The sequence below is a fragment of the Podarcis raffonei genome, chromosome 17 (assembly GCF_027172205.1).
Source record: "Podarcis raffonei isolate rPodRaf1 chromosome 17, rPodRaf1.pri, whole genome shotgun sequence".
Lineage (NCBI taxonomy): Eukaryota > Metazoa > Chordata > Lepidosauria > Squamata > Lacertidae > Podarcis > Podarcis raffonei.
This window is the reverse complement of record NC_070618.1, coordinates 30,171,280-30,190,819: the sequence shown is the minus strand read 5'-3', so window position 1 is coordinate 30,190,819 and position 19,540 is coordinate 30,171,280. Positions and strand designations below refer to the sequence as shown.

Genomic DNA, 19,540 nt, shown 5'->3' with positions numbered 1-19,540 from the left:
TTTGTCCAGGACCTGCTTATTTTTTCTTTGTACTCCACTTGGAGGCATTTTAAGCACATCAGAATAGAAATCAGATTAGTGATGTGATGGTACTCATTTTGCAACTCCCACCACGTGGACAGAGGCATTGCAGTTGGTTCCATACCCATTCAACCTCCAGTGAGGCTTGAAAGCTAAGAGGAAGGTCATGGCAAAGCCACTCGGCCTTTCTGCACTTACTAGATAGTAGAAGTGAACCTTGGAGGGCAATTCTTCATTTTGAACTTTGTTCAGGATGTAGTGCACGGAGATTGCTTCCCGTTTGCCACACGGCAGTTCACGCAGCACCGGTTCTATCTTCACAAAGCTGTTGGTCCGGGAGAAATAGCGCTGGACGTAATGAACAGCTTCTGGCTTGTAGGTTTCCAGCCAGCCATACTCAGTGCACTGATCTGGTTCATAGATAGCCTGATGAGAGAAAGGTACAAAAGAAAGTAAAATGTACCAGAAATAGAACATTCCACAGAAGGGTGATGCCTCTGGAAGGGTTTCCCAAAAGGAGTTGTTTGATCATTCCCCTGGATGACTCCACAGATTGGGCTGTAATGCATGTCTCTGGTGGGCGGTAAAGGAAGGGTAAGGAATCAGTAGGTTATGAGGGCTTGACCCACCTGAGCTACCAGAAAAGGGCAGTTTCCCACTTGGTCATATCAACCACCACCACCCCCCTCAGTTTTCAGCGACTTACTCTCAATTTGTAGCGAGGTTCAAAGAGGTGAGAAGTTGGTATGGAAAACTGGGCACTGCCATTGTTGTCCGTAGTGTAGTTGGCCACAACCTCGCCGTCAACCTCTAGAAAAATAAGCCCGTTTGGCAGTGGTGCTCCATCCTCGTCATTGACCTTCATCTGGGTGTGGGACAAGAAAACACAGGTGCAAAATGTTTAGGAACAGTGCTTAGCACTTGGACTGAGTGGTTAGCTTAGCAACTAAGTGGTGGCACCCATTGTGGCACAGAGCCTGGGATGGAACAATTAGTCTGTTTCTCGTCCACGTCTCTTTCCGTTCCATCTTGTTTCTGCGTTAATCTGCTACTTGAAAACAACAACCCCACACAATTTGCCTCCCCCCCCCGCCGCTTAAAATACACATTTTAGAATTTTGTTCCTCACAGAGAAGATCATCCCCATTGTCCTACCTGTCCAGTCAAAGGGATCCCTCTTCTATAATATGGATCTACATTCTCCAATGTGATGGTTTTTCTTGCTTGATAGACAGAGATGTAGTTAGACTTTGAAATCTGGATGCCTGTCAGATACACAAATGCATAAAAGAACCTGTAAAACAAGCTAGATTATATAGATATCTGGAGTATTCAGGTGCTGAATATGGTGCCCAGAGAGGCCAATTCTCAGAGTAAGATTTTCAAAGCTCCCCCTTCCTATTCTGTTGTGCCCCATTATAAAACGGTTACCTGTTCCCTTCTCTGTGACAACTGCCTCTGCATGGAGCGACACATAAAAATAACGCTGCGTATGCATGTTTGCATAAAGGCGGAATGCTTTGGTGCTGATCGTTTTGGAAACGCTGCCATCTTTGTCCAGCTGAAAAGGGAAAGAAAGTTACGATAAATGGGGTCGTCATGTTAGTCTGCTGCAGCAAAGCAATCAAAAACTATGCTGAAGAATTAGAACTATTTCAGTATAGGCTTCTGTGATCAGTGGCTGCTCACTGGAAGTATGAAAAAGTCTAAGTTGCAGGGCTACAAAGAAGAAGAAGAAGAAGAAGAAGAAGAAGAAGAAGAAGAAGAAGAGGAGGAGGAGTTTGGATTTGATATCCCGCTTTATCGCTACCCGAAGGCGTCTCAAAGCGGCTAACAATCTCCTTTCCCTTCCTCCCCCACAAGTGAGGTGTGTGAGGCTGAGAGACTTCAGAGAAGTGCGACTAGCCTAAGGTCACCCAGCAGCTGCATGTGGAGGAGCGGAGACGCGAACCCGGTTCACCAGATTACGAGTCCACCGCTCTTAACCACTACACCACACTGGCTCTCCATACAAACACATGTATGAGAGGGAGTGGGGAAACGGAACAGAAGTAATGGCTTATAAATGGGACAGGACCAGACAACCACATAATAGAAGGAGAAGCGATACATTTCTGAACCAAGCCCAAACATAAACAAGATCAAATTGGGGACTAATGAATGGGAAGTTGCACAGCAATTCGAGAAAGAATGATCACCTGTAAAGAAACAAATTGCTTTTCAGTGTTGGGAAAGTCCCTTCCTCCAGTTACAATGGATCCCAAATTCTTTAGTGTAAAACAGTACTGACTGTTCTTTACATGGCCCAGGAAAATTATTCCTTGGCTTTATCTAGAAGAATCAGGCTTACAGGCTTAAATACCGCCCACCTCTGTCAGAGGGCATTAGTGGCTGTTTCAAAGGGAAAGATAGGAGAAGTCATGAGCATACTGAAACCCTTTGTTTCTTGGGATGATTCACTCTAAGTCCTTGGGACGGGATTCTCCTAATGACCCATGTCAGCAGATTGCTGCTTGCACAACGAGGCTTCTCCCAGCTCTTCCCTTTCCGTAATTGGGAGATTTGGGACAACCCCCAGAACAGGGCAGCGGGGGAGGGGAGGAGAGAGGGGTTGTTCTGTTCAGTCAGCTGCAACGCTTGCACCAGTGTCCTTATTTTCTAGGAACTGTCCCAGATTTACAGAAGATTTGATCCTGAAATGTCCTGCTTTTCCATAAGACGTCCCTATTTTCATTGGAGAAAGTAAGCCCTACTCAATTCAACAATACTTGCTCCAAGATAAGCAAGTTATAGGACTGCAGCCTGAATGTATACAATATAGGGTTGAACATTTTCTTCAAACTTTATTAGGGCCAGCACACTACTGAACCAGCTATTTAAAGTAGTACCAAAACAAAATATATCTATAGTCAGACAAGGGCAAATTGTCCAATGTAACATGCAGGAAATGGAGGCAGCCTGGCCTGTTTTGCCACCTAAGTGAAACAAGGAAATGCTGTCGCCATGCTGCCTGCACCTCACTGGGTTATGTGGCTATAGCTTCTGACTTCTAGTGTGTGATGGCCTGGGGCTTGGGCTCGGATTCAGAACTAGAGGAGTTTCAGTCCGCACCGGATCCTTTGCCTCAGGCGGCATCTGAACCAAGTCTAGGGCCTGATTCTGAAGAGCCCCAGTCTACACAGGTTCCCCTGCAACAAGCACCAGCTGGGCTGAGTCAGGGGCCTGAGCCTGCCCTGGCTCCAGATGTGGGGATTACCTTGTTGCCTTCAGCTGGGCCATCACTTACAGCTGCTCCACTACAGGCTTGGTTAAGGGAGGCTGAGGCAGCCCCTGGGTCTAGTAACCCACCGACGTCTCCCGAGCTGCAAAGACTAAGGTCTGAGAGAAGGAGAGACCTGAGTACTCGCAGGAGGAGTGCTCACCTTTGGGCGAGACAGGGAGGTGAGTCACTGGGGATCAGGACCAGCTGTTATCCTGACAAAGATAAAAGGCTTTCGGACCCCGCCCCAGGTTGCAGGAGCAACATTGCTGTTTGCTAGAACTCGCCTGAGACCCTGTGCCTGACCTAGTCTTTTTTCCTGCCTTGTGTCCTGCCTTGGCCCTGTCGGACTGACTCCTCGCGGAATCCTTGGATTTGGGACCAGACCTGGACCACATTGCTCGGGTTAACCCCCGGGTCCAGCACATAGTGAAATATTGCAGGAGCTCCACAAGATCTCACCAGAACCAGGAAGCTGCAACCGCTTCTCATTGCGTCTTCAGCTGCTGCAGCTATGGCAGCAGGCAGGCAGGCAGGCAGACAGACACCCCTTGCCATAGGAGAAGTAGCAACAGCAGCAAGAACTTGTGAGATCTCACCAGAAGCCAGCACCTCTTCTCCTTGCTTCTCTGGCTGTAGCTCCCATAGGTGTGCCACCCCTTGGGATTCTGCTGCCTGAGGCGGCTTCCTCGGTTCACCTCATAAGCAGGCTGGCCCTGGCTGCGACTCTCATCAAATGATAGGCCTAAAGTTTGCTAGTGAATCCCACTTTTGCACACCCTGAAGCTGGCCATCAAGCTGTGTGAAAAGACTGGTATGATGAGTCTACTTGGGCTAAACAACTAACAGTTCAGTCCTGTGGCACTGTGGGCTTCATTCGGCCAACACACTGAGGGAAGCATGAGGAACTACACACTTTCTGATACTGTCTCTGTGTTTAAATAATACTCCCACAACATCTATCTGCAAAAAAGTCAGTAACAACACTACACAAGTTTGAAGCAGGTGGAGAGTAGCATCGCTGATGAACCATGCAGCCCCAAACATGCAACCCTAATGAATAAAGTAGGAGAAAACACTCAGTTCTTTCTAAGTGTTTCCAAATATACCCTGATAAAATTTCAAAAGCAGGCTGCTTTGGGTTTTTGCCTGAAAACATTCTACAGTGGCCCAGAGGACCGATTTTCCTGTTACCTGAGCACTAACAGCTTCACAAATCCCATTGGAATCTCGATTACATCTTGGATCGTAATAGCGATGTCTGCACACTCTGATCTGGACTGTCCCTTGAACAGGTTGGCCAAATGTATATCTAACAGGACAAAACATAAATTAAATCAGTTGAGAGAAAGAAAAATTCAGATCATGCTGTAAGTGGCTGACTTCAGGCAAGCCCAGATTTGACAGGGAGCCATTTGGAATAACTGGATTTCACACCAGCAAGACTCGGAATTCCACAATGCATTCCAGACATTTGCAAATATGGCTTCTTTGCTTTGAGAAACATGTGTAGTTTGTGTGTGTGTGTGAATGGGGCGTGGGGACCTAGTATTGCCCAGAAACATCCCAGTGCTGCCGTAGGAGATTACTTCACATTCTCCAAGGGCTCATCCAGACATGCGCTTGTCCTGTCCTGAGTGGTTTTCCGCTTGTCTCATGCTTTCTAGGCAAGAGTCCGAGCGGTTTTATCCTTGCCCCAGTGCTTTCCCCAGGAAAACCCACTCTTGAGCGATAATTCACAGCAAATGTCAATCCAGGCAAAACCCATCAGCAGTAAATATTGGATTTTCTTGGGGAAGCTGCAAGGCAAAAGTAAGCCTGGATGAGCCTAACGTCTCTGATGTGGCCAGTATGTGGTACCTTTCAGAGCAAGGTGGAATATAACAGAACCCTGATCCCCACTTTGAAAATGCTTCTTCCCTAGCCAGCGCCCAAAGTTCCCCTTAGACTCCAGTCAAGGCAGAAATCAGGATCAGCCCTGGACAAGTTGATACAGCTCAGCCTCAGTTCCAACTACCTGTTTCCATTGGGATTGTGGGACAAAATAGTATCCTTCCCCCCTCCAAATTTCAAGATGCTGAAATGCAAATTTCCACATACACTTGCTCTACTTCATAAACTTACTGAGCACTGACGTATACTTGGAATTCTTCATCGAAAGCAGAGATCCTGTCTGGTGTTTTCATGTCCATCTTGAACTTTGGCAACACTGAAAAAAATATATAACAAATGTGATTAAGGAAGTCTAGTCAGACCAAGTAACCGATTGGATATATGGCATAACGAGGAAGGTGGTCTCTTTGAGACAACTGCTTAGACATGAGGAGGAATTATTAGGAGGGCAAAAATAAACAAGGATACAAATGACTTAAAAGTGTATCTTGACCAACATTAAAAAACCCAATAGATTATGATGAAAAGCAAACAAACAAGATTGATGATTTTGGAATCATGGTTTTGGAACAGAAATGAAGGTATGGAGGGATCAGAGCTATTCCTTTTTTCATCTGGTTATGGGATGGCAGGAGAAATTTCACACACAGCCATATAATAGGCTGCTAGTGACCTTGCAGTTGGTCTACTGGTCAATGGCTTCCTCCTATCATTTATAGACACATCTGAAACTTGTTAGGGGTCCAGTCATATCACCTAAACACGCTGCTCATTTTTTCATATACATGTTTCCATTTTCTCTGCCAAACTTCAAAAATCAGATGCTCACAGACTTAGGTTCTATGAAAAAGTAGCTATAGAAAGTTTTGGGGAGGTTATTTTATCCATGCACCAAAATGCTGCCACTAATACCAAATCAGATTTCTAAAGCAGATAAGCTTCACAGTGGTACTCACCATATTCTTCCATAGTGAACCAGTGATGGGTATTATAGTTTGGTGGATTCTCAACAACGATTTGGTAGGATCCCAACAATGCTCCTTGATTTATTACGAGTTCTAATTGGAGGATGCCAAACGAAGGTGTTTGATTCAGCCACTGAGCAATCCGATTTCCTTGAGGATCCTGGGGAAGCAGCAAGAGATAAACCATGCCATTTTCTACAATATTTTCTTCAATCTATGAGACTAGCTTTAATGGAGTTGGGTCAGTGAGATTCAGTTTATGAATCTCTATGCCTTATCAACATTTAGTCATTGTCAACTGGAATGCCTTGCTAGCAATCCATCAGCATTGGATATCTTCAGTGAAAGATCATAAAGGACTGCAAGGCCGGACAGAGCACCAAACTGCCTATACCATAAAAAGTTGCTTAAGGTTTTCACCAAGCCAGTCATCATTTCCTGGAATATATATATAGCCTGCATAAAGGCCATTTTTGCAAAGGATATGCTCAATATACTGTAATTTAAGAGTTGTTATGAATAATATTTTGATGAAAGGAAAGATTCTGTTGACATGGAAGGAGGCATATATTACTTTAATTCCAAAACAAGATACGGATTTATTACAAGTTAAAAATTATAGACCAATATCGTTGTTAAATAATGATTACAAACTATTTGCCAGTATTCTAGCAATCAGGTTGAAGGAAATTTTAATGGAGGAGATACACAAAGATCAAGTGGGCTTCCTCCTGGTCAACAAATGAAAGATAATGTGAGAAATATACTTGATATAACAGAATATATCAAGACCAGGAATGATAAGCAAGCTGCATTAATATTTATTGATGCAGAAAAAGCATTTGATAACATCTCTTGGCATTTTATGAAGAAAAATGTTGAGATGATGGATATAGGACAACCTTTCCTTAAAGGGATAAAAGCTGTATATTCTGAACAAAGAGCAATATTAATACTTTTAGCACTAGATTAGTAAAGATTAGTTTGGCCTTTCTGCACCTCAGACGTGGGGAAAAGGTACCCTTAGCATTGTCAATGTGAATTTCATAATAGATAGATCAAATTAACTATCCAGAAGAACCACAGGGCTTTTTTGTTTGTTTATTTAAAGGCAGAATGTCATATTTGCTGGCATTTCTAGCCACCTGGGGTGACTATTACTGTTCAGTGAAAAATAAAAAATGCAAAGGCGACATAAATCAGAATTCTGAATACATGTAAAAGTGACATGAACCAGAATTAAGAGTAACCCACCCCCAGTTCCAGCTAAGGAAATTCACTCTGGGGCCATCATTCCTCTGCAGAAGTACAGTGGTACCTCAGGTTAAGTACTTAATTCGTTCCGGAGGTCCGTTCTTAACCTGAAACTGTTCTTAACCTGAAGCACCATTTTAGCTAATGGGGCCTCCTGCTGCCGCCACCAGAGCACGATTTCTGTTCTTATCCTGAAGCAAAGTTCTTCCTGAAGCACTATTTCTGGGTCTGTAACCTGAAGCGTATGTAACCTGAAGCATATGTAACCCAAGGTATCACTGTATTAGTTTCCTGAACACAAAAATACCTACAAGGGCCCTCAAAAAAAATAAAGAAAAGAAAAGAAAAGGCAAAAAGAGTGAGTTTAGGTTGAGTCAGTCCACTTAACTCTAGAAACATGTTTTATGTTACATTTCCTGCTCAACATTATCGCCCATTAGCCAGTAAGTATAAAGCCCTGGTGCTTAGGATTTGCTGCAATTGAGAGGCCAGTTCTTTGAATCAAGGAAGCAGGCAAAAAGCTTTAAATAGCTTGGTGTAGCTCTTACTTGGATGTAGATTGCAGGATACTGGAAAAGAAAGAAAGAAAGAAAGAAAAAGGTCAACATTGTATTTGAAGGGCAAGAGAATGATTTCTTATTTTTAAAACATCAGAGTTCCTGGGAAAGCTTTTGAGTTCCAGTTACACTCACCATTTTGTTCACTGGCTTGAAATCTTTATCCATAGAAACAACTCTAAACATCACTAAAAAGAGGGGAGAGGAAATAAAACCATTTACTCTTTTTAAAAATACGGTTGGTTCAAAATCACATTTCTACAGACTTTCCGCTCACGTTTACATCCATGAGCGATGTAGCATTCTAGTGATTAGTGGAACTTTATTTGGTAATTAACTAAGTTGAAAGTATCCAGGATCTGCCAGTCTCAAAAGTAAATGTAGAATTGTCAGCTGAGCTCATAAAGCCATCATGTTTAATATTATGTGTATGCTATCATTTGCCTGGCAAGTTCCCGTCTCCCCCCAGTAGGAATAAAGACACACAACACTGTTATATTCGGTTAATGGGCTAAAATTGGCCACAACTTTATTGGTTGCAGGTGATGAGCGGTATTGGCTTAGGCATTGGTCCTAACCAACTATCCGGCTTCAGCCTGTTTGCATGAAGGGTTAACACCAGAAGGGGGAGTCCTGCTGATGCACAGCAACTAGGAACTCTTCTGGGCTCACCGCTCGGGGGGGGGTGCCTTAGGCTCTCACCTCCATAGGCTTCTGACAGGGCCAGGCCCCCCGGAATCCTTTATGGGACCAGCCTTCAATATGCGGGGGAGGTGATGGCGCTTCTTCCCCCCCTTCCATCTACATAACAATACCCATACCAGTGCCTAACCGCCAATGCCGAGGAAGTTGTGACGATTTGCTACAAGGTAGGCGAGAAACCAAGTGGCTGGTGCCAATTTGCCAAGTGGAAGAAATTCCTACCAGGCCCCTTAAAGGCGACCAACCGAGGTCCATAACAAGGTCAGAAGGAAAACCTTGAAGGGCAGGCGGGCGGGAAACCAGAGCAGCTGAGCTGCAAAGAGGGGGATCCCCGGGCGCGCCTGCATTAAATAGCGCAGGTCACACCCCCTGAGCCAGCCGATTGGTTGGCCAGGGGATGACGCGGCCGAGGATTCCCCTAATCGCACAGAGGCTGAGAGCCAGCCCCCGCACGCGTGGTGGGGTTGTGCAGCCCGCAACACCACCTCCTCCCTAGGTTGGAAATGGCCATACCGTATTAGCACCTCAAAGCACCATACCTAAGGCGGGGTGGGGGGATGGGACAACAAATGCAGACGCTTTAGAAATTGTGATTGTGCGTTTTGCAGACATGTGCACCTAGAATCATAGAATCATAGAATCATAGAGTTGGAAGAGACCACAAGGGCCATCGAGTCCAATCCCCTGCCAAGCAGGAAACACCATCAGAGCACTCCTGACATATGGTTGTCAAGCCTCTGCTTAAAGACCTCCAAAGAAGGAGACTCCACCACACTCCTTGGCAGCAAATTCCACTGTCGAACAGCTCTTACTGTCAGGAAGTTCTTCCTAATGTTTAGGTGGAATCTTCTTTCTTGTAGTTTGGATCCATTGCTCCGTGTCCGCTTCTCTGGAGCAGCAGAAAACAACCTTTCTCCCTCCTCTATGTGACATCCTTTTATATATTTGAACATGGCTATCATATCACCCCTTAACCTCCTCTTCTCCAGGCTAAACATGCCCAGCTCCCTTAGCCGTTCCTCATAAGGCATCGTTTCCAGGCCTTTGACCATTTTGGTTGCCCTCCTCTGGACACGTTCCAGTTTGTCAGTGTCCTTCTTGAACTGTGGTGCCCAGAACTGGACACAGTACTCCAGGTGAGGTCTGACCAGAGCAGAATACAGTGCCACTATTACTTCCCTTGATCTAGATGCTATACTCCTATTGATACAACCTGCTCTGTACAAACCCCAAATCCCAATCAGAAGGGTGACCTGTGCCTTGTTGCAACTTAACTGACTATAGGATTGACACCTTTGGTCAGGCAAAATAAAGGACAGGTCGGGATGGGGATTGGGGGGTGCACACACACACACACATGACACCAAACCCTTCCCCCTTTTGTGAAGGGGGTTCCCCGCATTCGGCCTCCCACCTCCCTCACCACCCTGGCCCCACTGTTCCCCTCAATTCACATAAGATGGGCAGGGACCAGGGGCAGACAGCCAGCTCCCATGGGTGACTTGACCTGTAGCTCCAGCCTCTTGCCTATGTTGGCGTCAAAAGAGACTTGAGTGTGGAGGAGGAGGAGGGAGGAAGAGACATCAGGTCGGTGTGGTAGAGATGGCCAAGCAGCAGCAGACCCACACCATGCTAGACTAGTGGGTGGTGGCTAAGGGGGAGCCCCAGTGAGAGGGAAGGAAGGAGGGGGCGACACAACCGCCATTTGGGGCCAGCTGAAGGTGTCCTGTTGGAAGTCCAAATGGGACAGGGGACACTTTTGTCCAAAAATGGGGTGTTCCCATTTTTCTAGGGACATGTGGCAACGCTACTTGTTGGCTCAGTGAAGGAAATTCTTCAGTTCTCTGAGAGGTAGTTGCAGGGATTTACAATGCATGCTGAACTCACCTTTCTGGTCGGGTTTGTAGACCGGTTTATCTGTCTGGACAAAGACAAGTGTACTTATGTTTCGAACAGCCACAGACCTCCTTTCATGGAAGCTGATCAAGGTGCCTTTAGCTGAAAAAACTATGTAAGCTAGTGGATTAGATTCGGCAGGAGGAACCTGTGTGAGAGAAAATAGTCAAGAGGGGAAGAGTTAATAAAAGCTGATCCGTTTATCTTTTCACTCTAGAAATTGGCAAGAAGTGATTCTGCATCAGATTAATAGGCCTGTTTGTATTAGGGTTTCCGAAAGTTGTTAACAATCCTATTCATAAATAAATAAATACCAAATAAATGCCTGTGGGAACTCTGCCAACATGACACAAACATAAAAGCACTCTATGCTCTTGTGGTTTCCAGCAACTGGACTGTGGATGCAGAACATCGCGAACACAGCTAGTAGCTACTGGTAGCATTATTCTTCGTGAATTTTTTGAATTGGATTTTAAAGCCATCTATGCTGGTGGCCAACTGGGACGCGGGTGGCGCTGTGGGTTAAACTACAGAGCCTAGGACTTGCCAATCAGAAGGTCAGCGGTTCGAATCCCCGCAACAGGGTGAGCTCCTGTTGCTCTGTCCCAGCTCCTGCCAACCTAGCAGTACGAAAGCACGTCAAAGTGCAAGTAGATAAATAGATACCACTCCGGCACAGTTTCCGTGCGCTGCTCTGGAATCTCTCCCTCAGATTCCCTAAAACTAGACCAAATCACTGCTCAAAGACTGATCCGCCAAAGACTGGATGACATCGATTTACAGCGAAATTATACGCTGGGGGGAGGTGTTTGTTCGCCCCAGAACATTGGTATCACTTTAACTTACTGCGTTCCATCATACCTTTCCTCCCTTTCGACTGTTGCCCATAGACTGGCCTTCACCAAAGCGAGGTTTAATGTTTTTCCCTCCAATGTCCTGAGACATAGGTTCTCAAAGGGCCAAGCCCCCGCCGTGTGCGAATGTGATAAGGTGACGCCGGAGTCGCTCCAGCACATTATGTTCTCTTGCCCCTTGTTCAATGTGCCACGGGCAAATTTGTTGGGATCAATCATACAGAAACTAGAGGGTACCCCACCAAAATTCCACCTTGCCCAAATCTTGCAGGACAAGGATACCCACACGACCCTGAAGGTGGCTAGGTTCCTAGTTGCTGTCCTTTCCCAAAAGCGACGCCAAGGAGCACTACAAGCAAATTAAGGCGTAGTATGCCTTTCCATTTTATAGTATTTTATTGTTATAGTGGTGTTTTAGCGATTGTTTTTTATTTCCCTATGGCACAAGCTGTTATTTAGGTGTTGTTTTTACCTGTATGGGCCTATGGCCATAATAAATTTCTCATTCTCACGTCAAAGTGCAAGTAGATAAATAGGTACCGCTCTGGCGGGAAGGTAAATGGCGTTTCCGTGTGCTCCTCTGGTTTGCCAGAAGCGGCTTAGTCATGCTGGCCACATGACCCGGAAGCTGTACGCCGGCTCCCTCAGCCAATAAAGTGAGATGAGCACCGCAACCCCAGAGTCGGCCATGACTGGACCTAATGGTCAGGGGTCCCTTTACCTTTTAGGCTGGTGGCCATAATTGCCTCCTGTGATGGTTTCTCAACCTCTCAACCTTTCATCAGCCTTTCTCAACCTGTGGGTCCCCAGATGTTTTGGGACTACAACTCCCATCACCCCTAGCTAGCAAGGCCAGAGCTCAGGGATGATGGGAGTTGTAGTCCAACAACATCTGGGGACCCACAGGTTGAGAACCACTGGTCTACATGAATAAATACTTTCTTTTATCTGTATGGAATCTTCCAACATTCAGCTTCCTTAGAGACCCACAGGGTTCCAGTGTTATGAGAGAGGGAGAAAAACTGCCCACTTTCCCCATACCACACTAATTTTTACACACTTCTATCATGGCACGTCTTCCTTGCCTGTTCTCTAAACGAAAAAGTCCCTAATGCTGCAACATTTCCTCAAAGATGAGCTGTTCCATCCCTGCACACTGGACCTTTTCCAACACTATAATCTCCTTTTTGAGGTGAGGCAACCAGAACTGTACACACTATTTGAAATACAGTTGCACCATAGTGTTGTATAATGGCATCATTTGGGAGGTTTAGCATGCAATTTGCCTTCTTCGCAGCTGCTACACACTGGGTCAACATCTTCAATGAGCTATCTTTTATGACCTCCAGGTCTCATTCCTGATCAGTCACTGCTAGTTCAGACCTCATGAGCATAGATGTGAAATTAAGGGGTTTTTTGCCCTGAAATATATCCCTTTACACTGGTTTACATTGTACTACATTTGCCATTCTACTCCCCATTCTCTCAGTTTGGAGAGGTCCTTTTGGATCTCTTCGCAATCTGTTTTTGCTTTAGCAACCCTGAACAATTTAGTATCATCAGCAAACGTGGCCAGTATCATCAGCAAACTTTAGTATCATCAGCAAACTTCACAGCGAACTCCTAACCCTAGATCGTTCATGAACAAGTTAAAAAGCAAAGGTCCGAATACTGATTCTTGAAGAACTAAACTTTCTACAGCTCTCCTTTCAGAGAACTGTCCATTTATTCCTACTCTCTGCTTCCTGCTACTTAACCAATTTCTGATCCACAAGAAGCCCTTTCTTCTTATTCTATGACGGCTAAGCTTACTCATGAGTGTTTGATGAGAAACCTTCCTGAAAGTTTTCTGAAAGTCTATATTGCTTGTTGACTCTCACAAAGAACTAACTCCTGTCTCCTTAATTCCTGTCAGGGAGATGGGACTTATCCTTGCAGAAGCCATGCTAGATCTGCTTTAGCAAGGCTTGTTCTATATCTTTGATTATGTTAGCTTTCACAATATTTTCCACCAGTTTTTCCAGGACAGACGTTAATCTAACCAGCCTGTAATCTCCAGTATCACCCCTAGAACCCTTAAAAAAACAAAAGCTGTTATCAGTCCTCAGATATGGAGGCTGATCTGAGGGCCAAGGTACATATTTTTATTGGAAGATCAGCATTTTCACATCTGAGTCCTTTGAGAACTCTCCAGTGAATGCCATCCAGACCCAGCGATTTGTCAGTTTTTATTTCTTCTATTAGGCCTAGAACCAGGGCCGGATTTAGGTTTGATGAGGCCCTAAGCTACTGAAGGTAATGGGGCCCCTTTATATGTCCAGCTGTCCTTTGTCAACAACAGATTGCCACTGTTTTTTGTGTTGAATATATGTTACATGGTAATTTATGGACCTAATAGGTATCTAAAGCCACTTGCACATAACAAAATATGTATTTTATCAAAGTACATTCAGGTTTTCTTCCTTTAAATTTTTTTGGGGGGCCCAAGAGAGAGGGGCCCTAAGCTATAGCTTGTTTACTTTATACATAAATATGGCACTGCCTAGAACGTCATCTCTCATTCCTCTGCCTGCCTCAGTTCCTCATACTCACTTCTTGCAAAACTTATTGCCCTACCCATGGGCGTAGCCATGGGCGTTTTTGTTAAGGGGGGGCAGACTTTTGTTAGGGAGGGCAGAACCTCAGATTTGTTTTGCTTTTTATTGATTTGGGGCAGCTGCCCCCATGGCTATGCCCCTGCCCATGCCTTAGTCTCTGCCACTAGGACAAATGTACATATGAGGGCACTAAGCAGCAGAAGAGATAGCGCCACCCACCCTTAACAATGACCTTCATATGCAGCAACTTGCATCCCAAATGGGGTGAAAAACAGTTATAAGATATGATTATTATTTCATTTTTACATGCTATTCCCTCCCCCTGCCTTTTTCTTTGTGTTTGGCAATGCAGGATGATGCCAGAAAGAATGAAGAGTTCTTTACCGTAAAATTGATGCATTGGGAAAAGTGGTTTTCGTCCACAGTCCCTTCCCAAAGGGGAAAGCGGTCCACGTTGTACTCCATCACAACATCCACAGAGACCGTCTCATTGAGGTTGAGGAGTTGCACGCAAGCCTCATTTGTAGTGTTGCTCTGAACTACTGCAGGCACGATCAGGACGTACTGCCTGCAATAAAGAGAAGGGTACAGCTTGTCAGCAACAAGTCACTATCAAGGGACGTAGTTTGAAAGCAACCAGCAATGCAGAGAATTGGGACTAAATTCTAAGCAAAAAAAGAAATCTTTAAGGAGAGCCAAGTCTGTCAAATTGGCTCAAGGGAAACAGCTCGTTGTTTTACATCACAATATACCTTGCAATGGAATATTTGGAGACTCTTGAGAGTCCCACGGACTGCAAGAAGATCAAACCTATCCATTCTGAAGGAAATCAGCCCTGAGTGCTCACTAGAAGGACAGATCCTGAAGCTGAGGCTCCAATACTTTGGCCACCTCATGAGAAGAGAAGACTCCCTGGAAAAGACCCTGATGTTGGGAAAGATTGAGGGCGCAAGGAGAAAGGGACAACAGAGGACGAGATGGTTGGACAGTGTTCTTGAAGCTACCAGCATGAGTTTGACCAAACTGCAGGAGGCAGTGGAAGACAGGAGTGCCTGGCGTGCTCTGGTCCATGGGGTCACGAAGAGCCGGACACGACTAAACGACTAAACAAACAGGACAGTGTGTTCTGTTTTTCCTTATTTAGTATTGTCTCGTTGTTGTTTTATTGTGTGTGTATGCATATGATCTTATTGGTAAATTTGAAATGGAAAAAATAATATCCACGCCATTTATCCACATTGTTCACCCACCCCAAGCTTTTATGCAATCATGACGGAAAGGCAGAGTATTTAATTGGTATCCGCTTCCATCACTCTCACTGTGGACAGAAGTTATTGACTGAAAGGGGGAGAACACACATTTATTTGACCTAAATGGAACAGGGGAGGGAGGACATATGGGGAAGCATTTGTGTGGGAAAGGGGTGCAGCAGCATGGCAGCATGACACCCATTCCTTACCCCACCCCAGGTGGAACTTGGGAGATAGGACAATAAGTGAAGAGTCATTTTCTGTGCAAACTATTAACCAAAGTTACCGTGGAACATGTGCCAAGTGGAATTCCCCCCTGAATGACTCGCCATAACCCTTTGTGGAGTAGGTTTTCAGATCGGAGAACTGTACGCATCAAGCAATTGTTAACCTCACCCCACTTTCCAGTGCATCTTCCTTCTTTGCACAATGTTTGCTTTCTTAAGTTTGTTGCACAAGAGTGCCAAACCAACTTCAGTTGCGTAACTCGAATGTACTGGCATTTGACTGAATCCCACACACAAGACAATGATGCTCTACCAGCACCACGAGACCCTCATGAGCAAACCTGGTTATGAGTAAGCCTGCTTAAGAGTACAGTGGTACCTCGGGTTACAGATGCTTCAGGTTACAGATGCTTCAGGTTACAGACTCCACTAACTCAGAAATAGTACCTCGGGTTAAGAACTTTGCTTCGGGATGAGAACAGAAATTGTGCTAAAGCAGCGTGGCAGGAGCAGGAGGCCCCATTAGCTAAAGTGGTGCTTCAGGTTAAGAACAGTTTCAGGTTAAGAATGGACCTCTACCTCTGGAATGAATTAAGTTCTTAACCCAAGGTACCACTGTATTTGTTCACCTAGGGCTCTGGGTGAGTGGCGTTTGCTGCACAGCACAGCTGTGGGTGGTCCGGGGGTGTGTGTGCTCCATCTTCTGACGCATCTGGGGGATGGGGTGGTCACCTGGTGCCAGCCACCTCCAACCACACTGGGCCCTCCATTCTGGGCAGGCCTGACCCTCAAGGCCAATTGGGGCAGGTTCCCGGGTCCTACCTGCCCCTCTTGTATTTAAAATGGTGCCCAGGTGCAGGACGACCTCTTTGCTGTGTGCCACAAGACTTTCCACCCACCCAGCCAGCCTGTTAGGGCCATGGCAGTGGGGGAACTGGCAAGTTGGCATATGGACCTTGCTGTGGTTTACTCGGCCACCATATTCAGGGCCAAGGAGGAATTTTCTCCTGCAAGCAAACTGGCCGGCTTGCAGATTTTCACCTACCTCATAGCAACTGTCATAACTTGGGCGGATAAGGCATTGGGCTGGATCCTTCGTTGCGGGGGTATGGAATAAAAGGGGTCCAGGAGGGGTGACTCTGTCTGGGAGTCCACACAGAGACCAATTGGCCAATGTACCTCATCCAATCAGAGGGTTGACCCCAATGAGTTCCTATCGGGCAGTGTGTCGACTGCCGGATGCCGGGTGCATGCCTAGTGCCTTAGCCAAACCTGCTCTGTCCTGTCATCAATAAAGTTATGGCCTAGGTAAAGGTAAAGTGGCCCCTGACCATTAGGTCCAGTCGTGGCCGACTCTGGGGTTGCGGCGCTCATCTCGCTTTATTGGCCGAGGGAGCCGGCGTACAGCTTCCGGGTCATGTGGCCAGCATGACTAAGCTGCTTCTGACGAACCAGAGCAGCGCACAGAAGCGCCGTTTACCTTCCCGCCGGAGCAGTACCTATTTATCTACTTGCACTTTGACGTGCTTTTGAACTGTTAGGTTGGCAGGAGCTGGGACTGAGCAACGGGAGCTCACCCCGTTGCGGGGATTCGAACCACCGACCTTCTGATCGGCAAGTCCTAGGCTCTGTGGTTTAACCCACAGCGCCACCCGTGTCCAGTTGTGGCCTAATTCAACCCAATACCAGTCTCCTGTGTCCATTCTCTTGACCCTCCCCACACTGGCTGGGAACGCCATGCGTCTGTGGCAGCAATAGACTTTAGAATTAGTATAGCCCCGTTTTGGATTTGTTTGCTAAAGAAACAGGATCCTTTGCTCTTCTATGGAGGTTTTCAAGCAGAGGTTGGATGGTCATTTGTCATGTATGGATTTAGTTGAGATTTCTGCATTGCAAGGGGTTGGACTAGATGACCCTCAAGGCACCTTCTGACTCTACAGTCCTATGATTCCTTTCTCTATCCTGCTTTCAATTGTCTTTTTGTGTGGCTGCTCACCCTCTTCATTCCCTAGAAATTGGGTTGGGTTATGAACCGGTAACACCAGTGTTTCATTGCCACCCTGCTGTCTCTTTTGTGTCTCTTGCTGCCAATCTCTTCCTGCCCTAGTTAATCAGGGTGGAGACTGAAGTATTCACTTTGCAGCAATGAAAGCAACTCCTTCAAACCAAGCTCTGTAGTTGACTTTTTTAAAAATAGGATTACTTTACAACTTACATGCCTTAGACACTCTAATAATAATAATAATAATAATAATAATAATAATAATAATAATATATTAAGGCAGAAAGACAGATTCATGGGTGCTATTCTGAGGCACTACAGTATACAGTGGTACCTCGGGTTACATACGCTTCAGGTTACATACGCTTCAGGTTACAGACTCCGCTAACCCAGAAATAGTGCTTCAGGTTAAGAACTTTGCTTCAGGATGAGAGCAGAAATCGGCCTCCGGCGGCACGACAGCAGCAGGAGGCCCCATTAGCTAAAGTGATGCTTCAGGTTAAGAACAATTTCAGGTTAAGTACGGACCTCCGGAACAAATTAAGTACTTAACCTGAAGTACCACTGTAGTAGGAGCCAGTGTGGTTCAGGAGCACAACAAAGCCACCATCTCTGTAGCTTGCCTGGTTGGTATTGGGCTGGCAAGGTGCTGACACAGCATCAGAAGCACTAGAATAATTATGGTTGTGCACCTGTGCAAGCCCAACCTCACCACTGATGCTTCCCCAGGTATTCTGCAGAGATGCTGGTGTCAGGAGGCTGTATCCTCCTGGGCTGCCACATTACATCTGCCACTGCTGCATTCAACATGCATCTTTAAGGAACAAACCACCAACAAACGGCTGCGCCTAATAGACCACCACCTGAGTTAGTTTTTTGCAATTGCCACCACCAGGCTTTTGACTCCCAAGCAGGTAAATGCTATACAGAGACGTGATTACTTACGGGTCTGGAGGAGCTGCGATACTTAAAGGAGCAAGGAGGGCCACCAGAAAAATCCAGGAGCCCATCTCTGCTCTGGTGTGGGAAAGATGAAAATGAGGACCAGGTCCTGTGCCTTTTAAACTGCTTTGGTGAACTTGCTCCACCTCTTCCTCTAAAGTCCCGTGTCAAATGTGAGGAGCAAGATTTGCATACTGCCACACATTTCCTTCCTCTCTCAGTTCTTCTGTTGCTGCTGCCCTTTGCATTGGTTTCAGGAGATTCCTGTATTGCTGAAATACTTGACTTCTCTCTCAGGTAGGTCACATCCAGTCTGCACACGTTGCCAAAAGGTTTGTCAACAGCAGCCCAGTACGTCACTCACTTAAATCCAGCATTTGTTCTAGGGCTGTTATTGCAGAAGAGCCAAATTGTTCAAAGCACAGTGTGCTTATTTTTCTGGAGGGCAATTAAAGCAGGGAATAAATAGGTCCTGGCCAAACTCCACAAAGTAGAAGATAATTCCTCCAGGGATCTAAAGAAAGGAATTCTAAAGGCTCTGTTACATTTTAACCAACTTTCTTCCCCCAGACAGCATTACCTCTTCCAGTCTGGGCAGATGATGTTACTGTGTGATGTTGACCTCAAAGACACAAAATCTTTATCAAGACTCATCTGAGTCAGACTTTGGTTGAGAGGATAAGCCCTTTGTCCTGGTTAGGTGCACAGTTGTGATGATTTATTATTTATGACACACTTAAAATTTCTGGGCCTTGTTGAAAATTACAAAGGCCCCGCTTGCAAATGTACGATATAAAAACAAAAACACACACATCCAGAAGGTCATATCCTTATAAAGGAGTTTCTGTATAATTATTCTGCCTTTATTCTGAGTTACTGAAAAATTGTGGGGTTGAAATGTTCACCTCACATCTGAAATGAGCAGCATGTGCCCCTGAGGTTCATATTTCCATGACAGGAAAAAACTGATTTTAATTGATGCCCAAAATGTCAGCAGAGTTTCACACCTCAGGCCAGGATCCCGTTTCCCAGGATCCCACTGCAGGGTTGAGAGTCATGATGTGTTGCTTTCCATTTTTATTTTTTATTGAAAGTATTTCAATTGAACAAAATACAGTGGT

General features: G+C 45.6%; 1 protein-coding gene across 1 annotated transcript in view; it reads right to left on the bottom strand.

Annotated features, from left to right (window-relative positions):
* LOC128405194 (ovostatin-like) overlaps window positions 1-18,783 on the bottom strand; it is a 49,775-nt gene extending 30,992 nt beyond the window's left edge. The window contains exons 1-12 of the mRNA XM_053371544.1: window positions 18,423-18,783; window positions 14,383-14,566; window positions 10,539-10,695; window positions 8,085-8,137; window positions 7,941-7,961; window positions 6,130-6,298; window positions 5,405-5,489; window positions 4,475-4,592; window positions 1,453-1,582; window positions 1,177-1,286; window positions 728-886; window positions 220-447 (exon numbers count right to left, since the gene is read on the bottom strand). Coding sequence (XP_053227519.1) covers window positions 220-447; window positions 728-886; window positions 1,177-1,286; window positions 1,453-1,582; window positions 4,475-4,592; window positions 5,405-5,489; window positions 6,130-6,298; window positions 7,941-7,961; window positions 8,085-8,137; window positions 10,539-10,695; window positions 14,383-14,566; window positions 18,423-18,487 — 1,479 coding nt within the window. The 5' untranslated portion in view covers window positions 18,488-18,783. The remainder of the gene's footprint in view (window positions 1-219; window positions 448-727; window positions 887-1,176; window positions 1,287-1,452; window positions 1,583-4,474; window positions 4,593-5,404; window positions 5,490-6,129; window positions 6,299-7,940; window positions 7,962-8,084; window positions 8,138-10,538; window positions 10,696-14,382; window positions 14,567-18,422) is intronic.
* Between the last annotated feature and the right edge of the window lie 757 nt (window positions 18,784-19,540).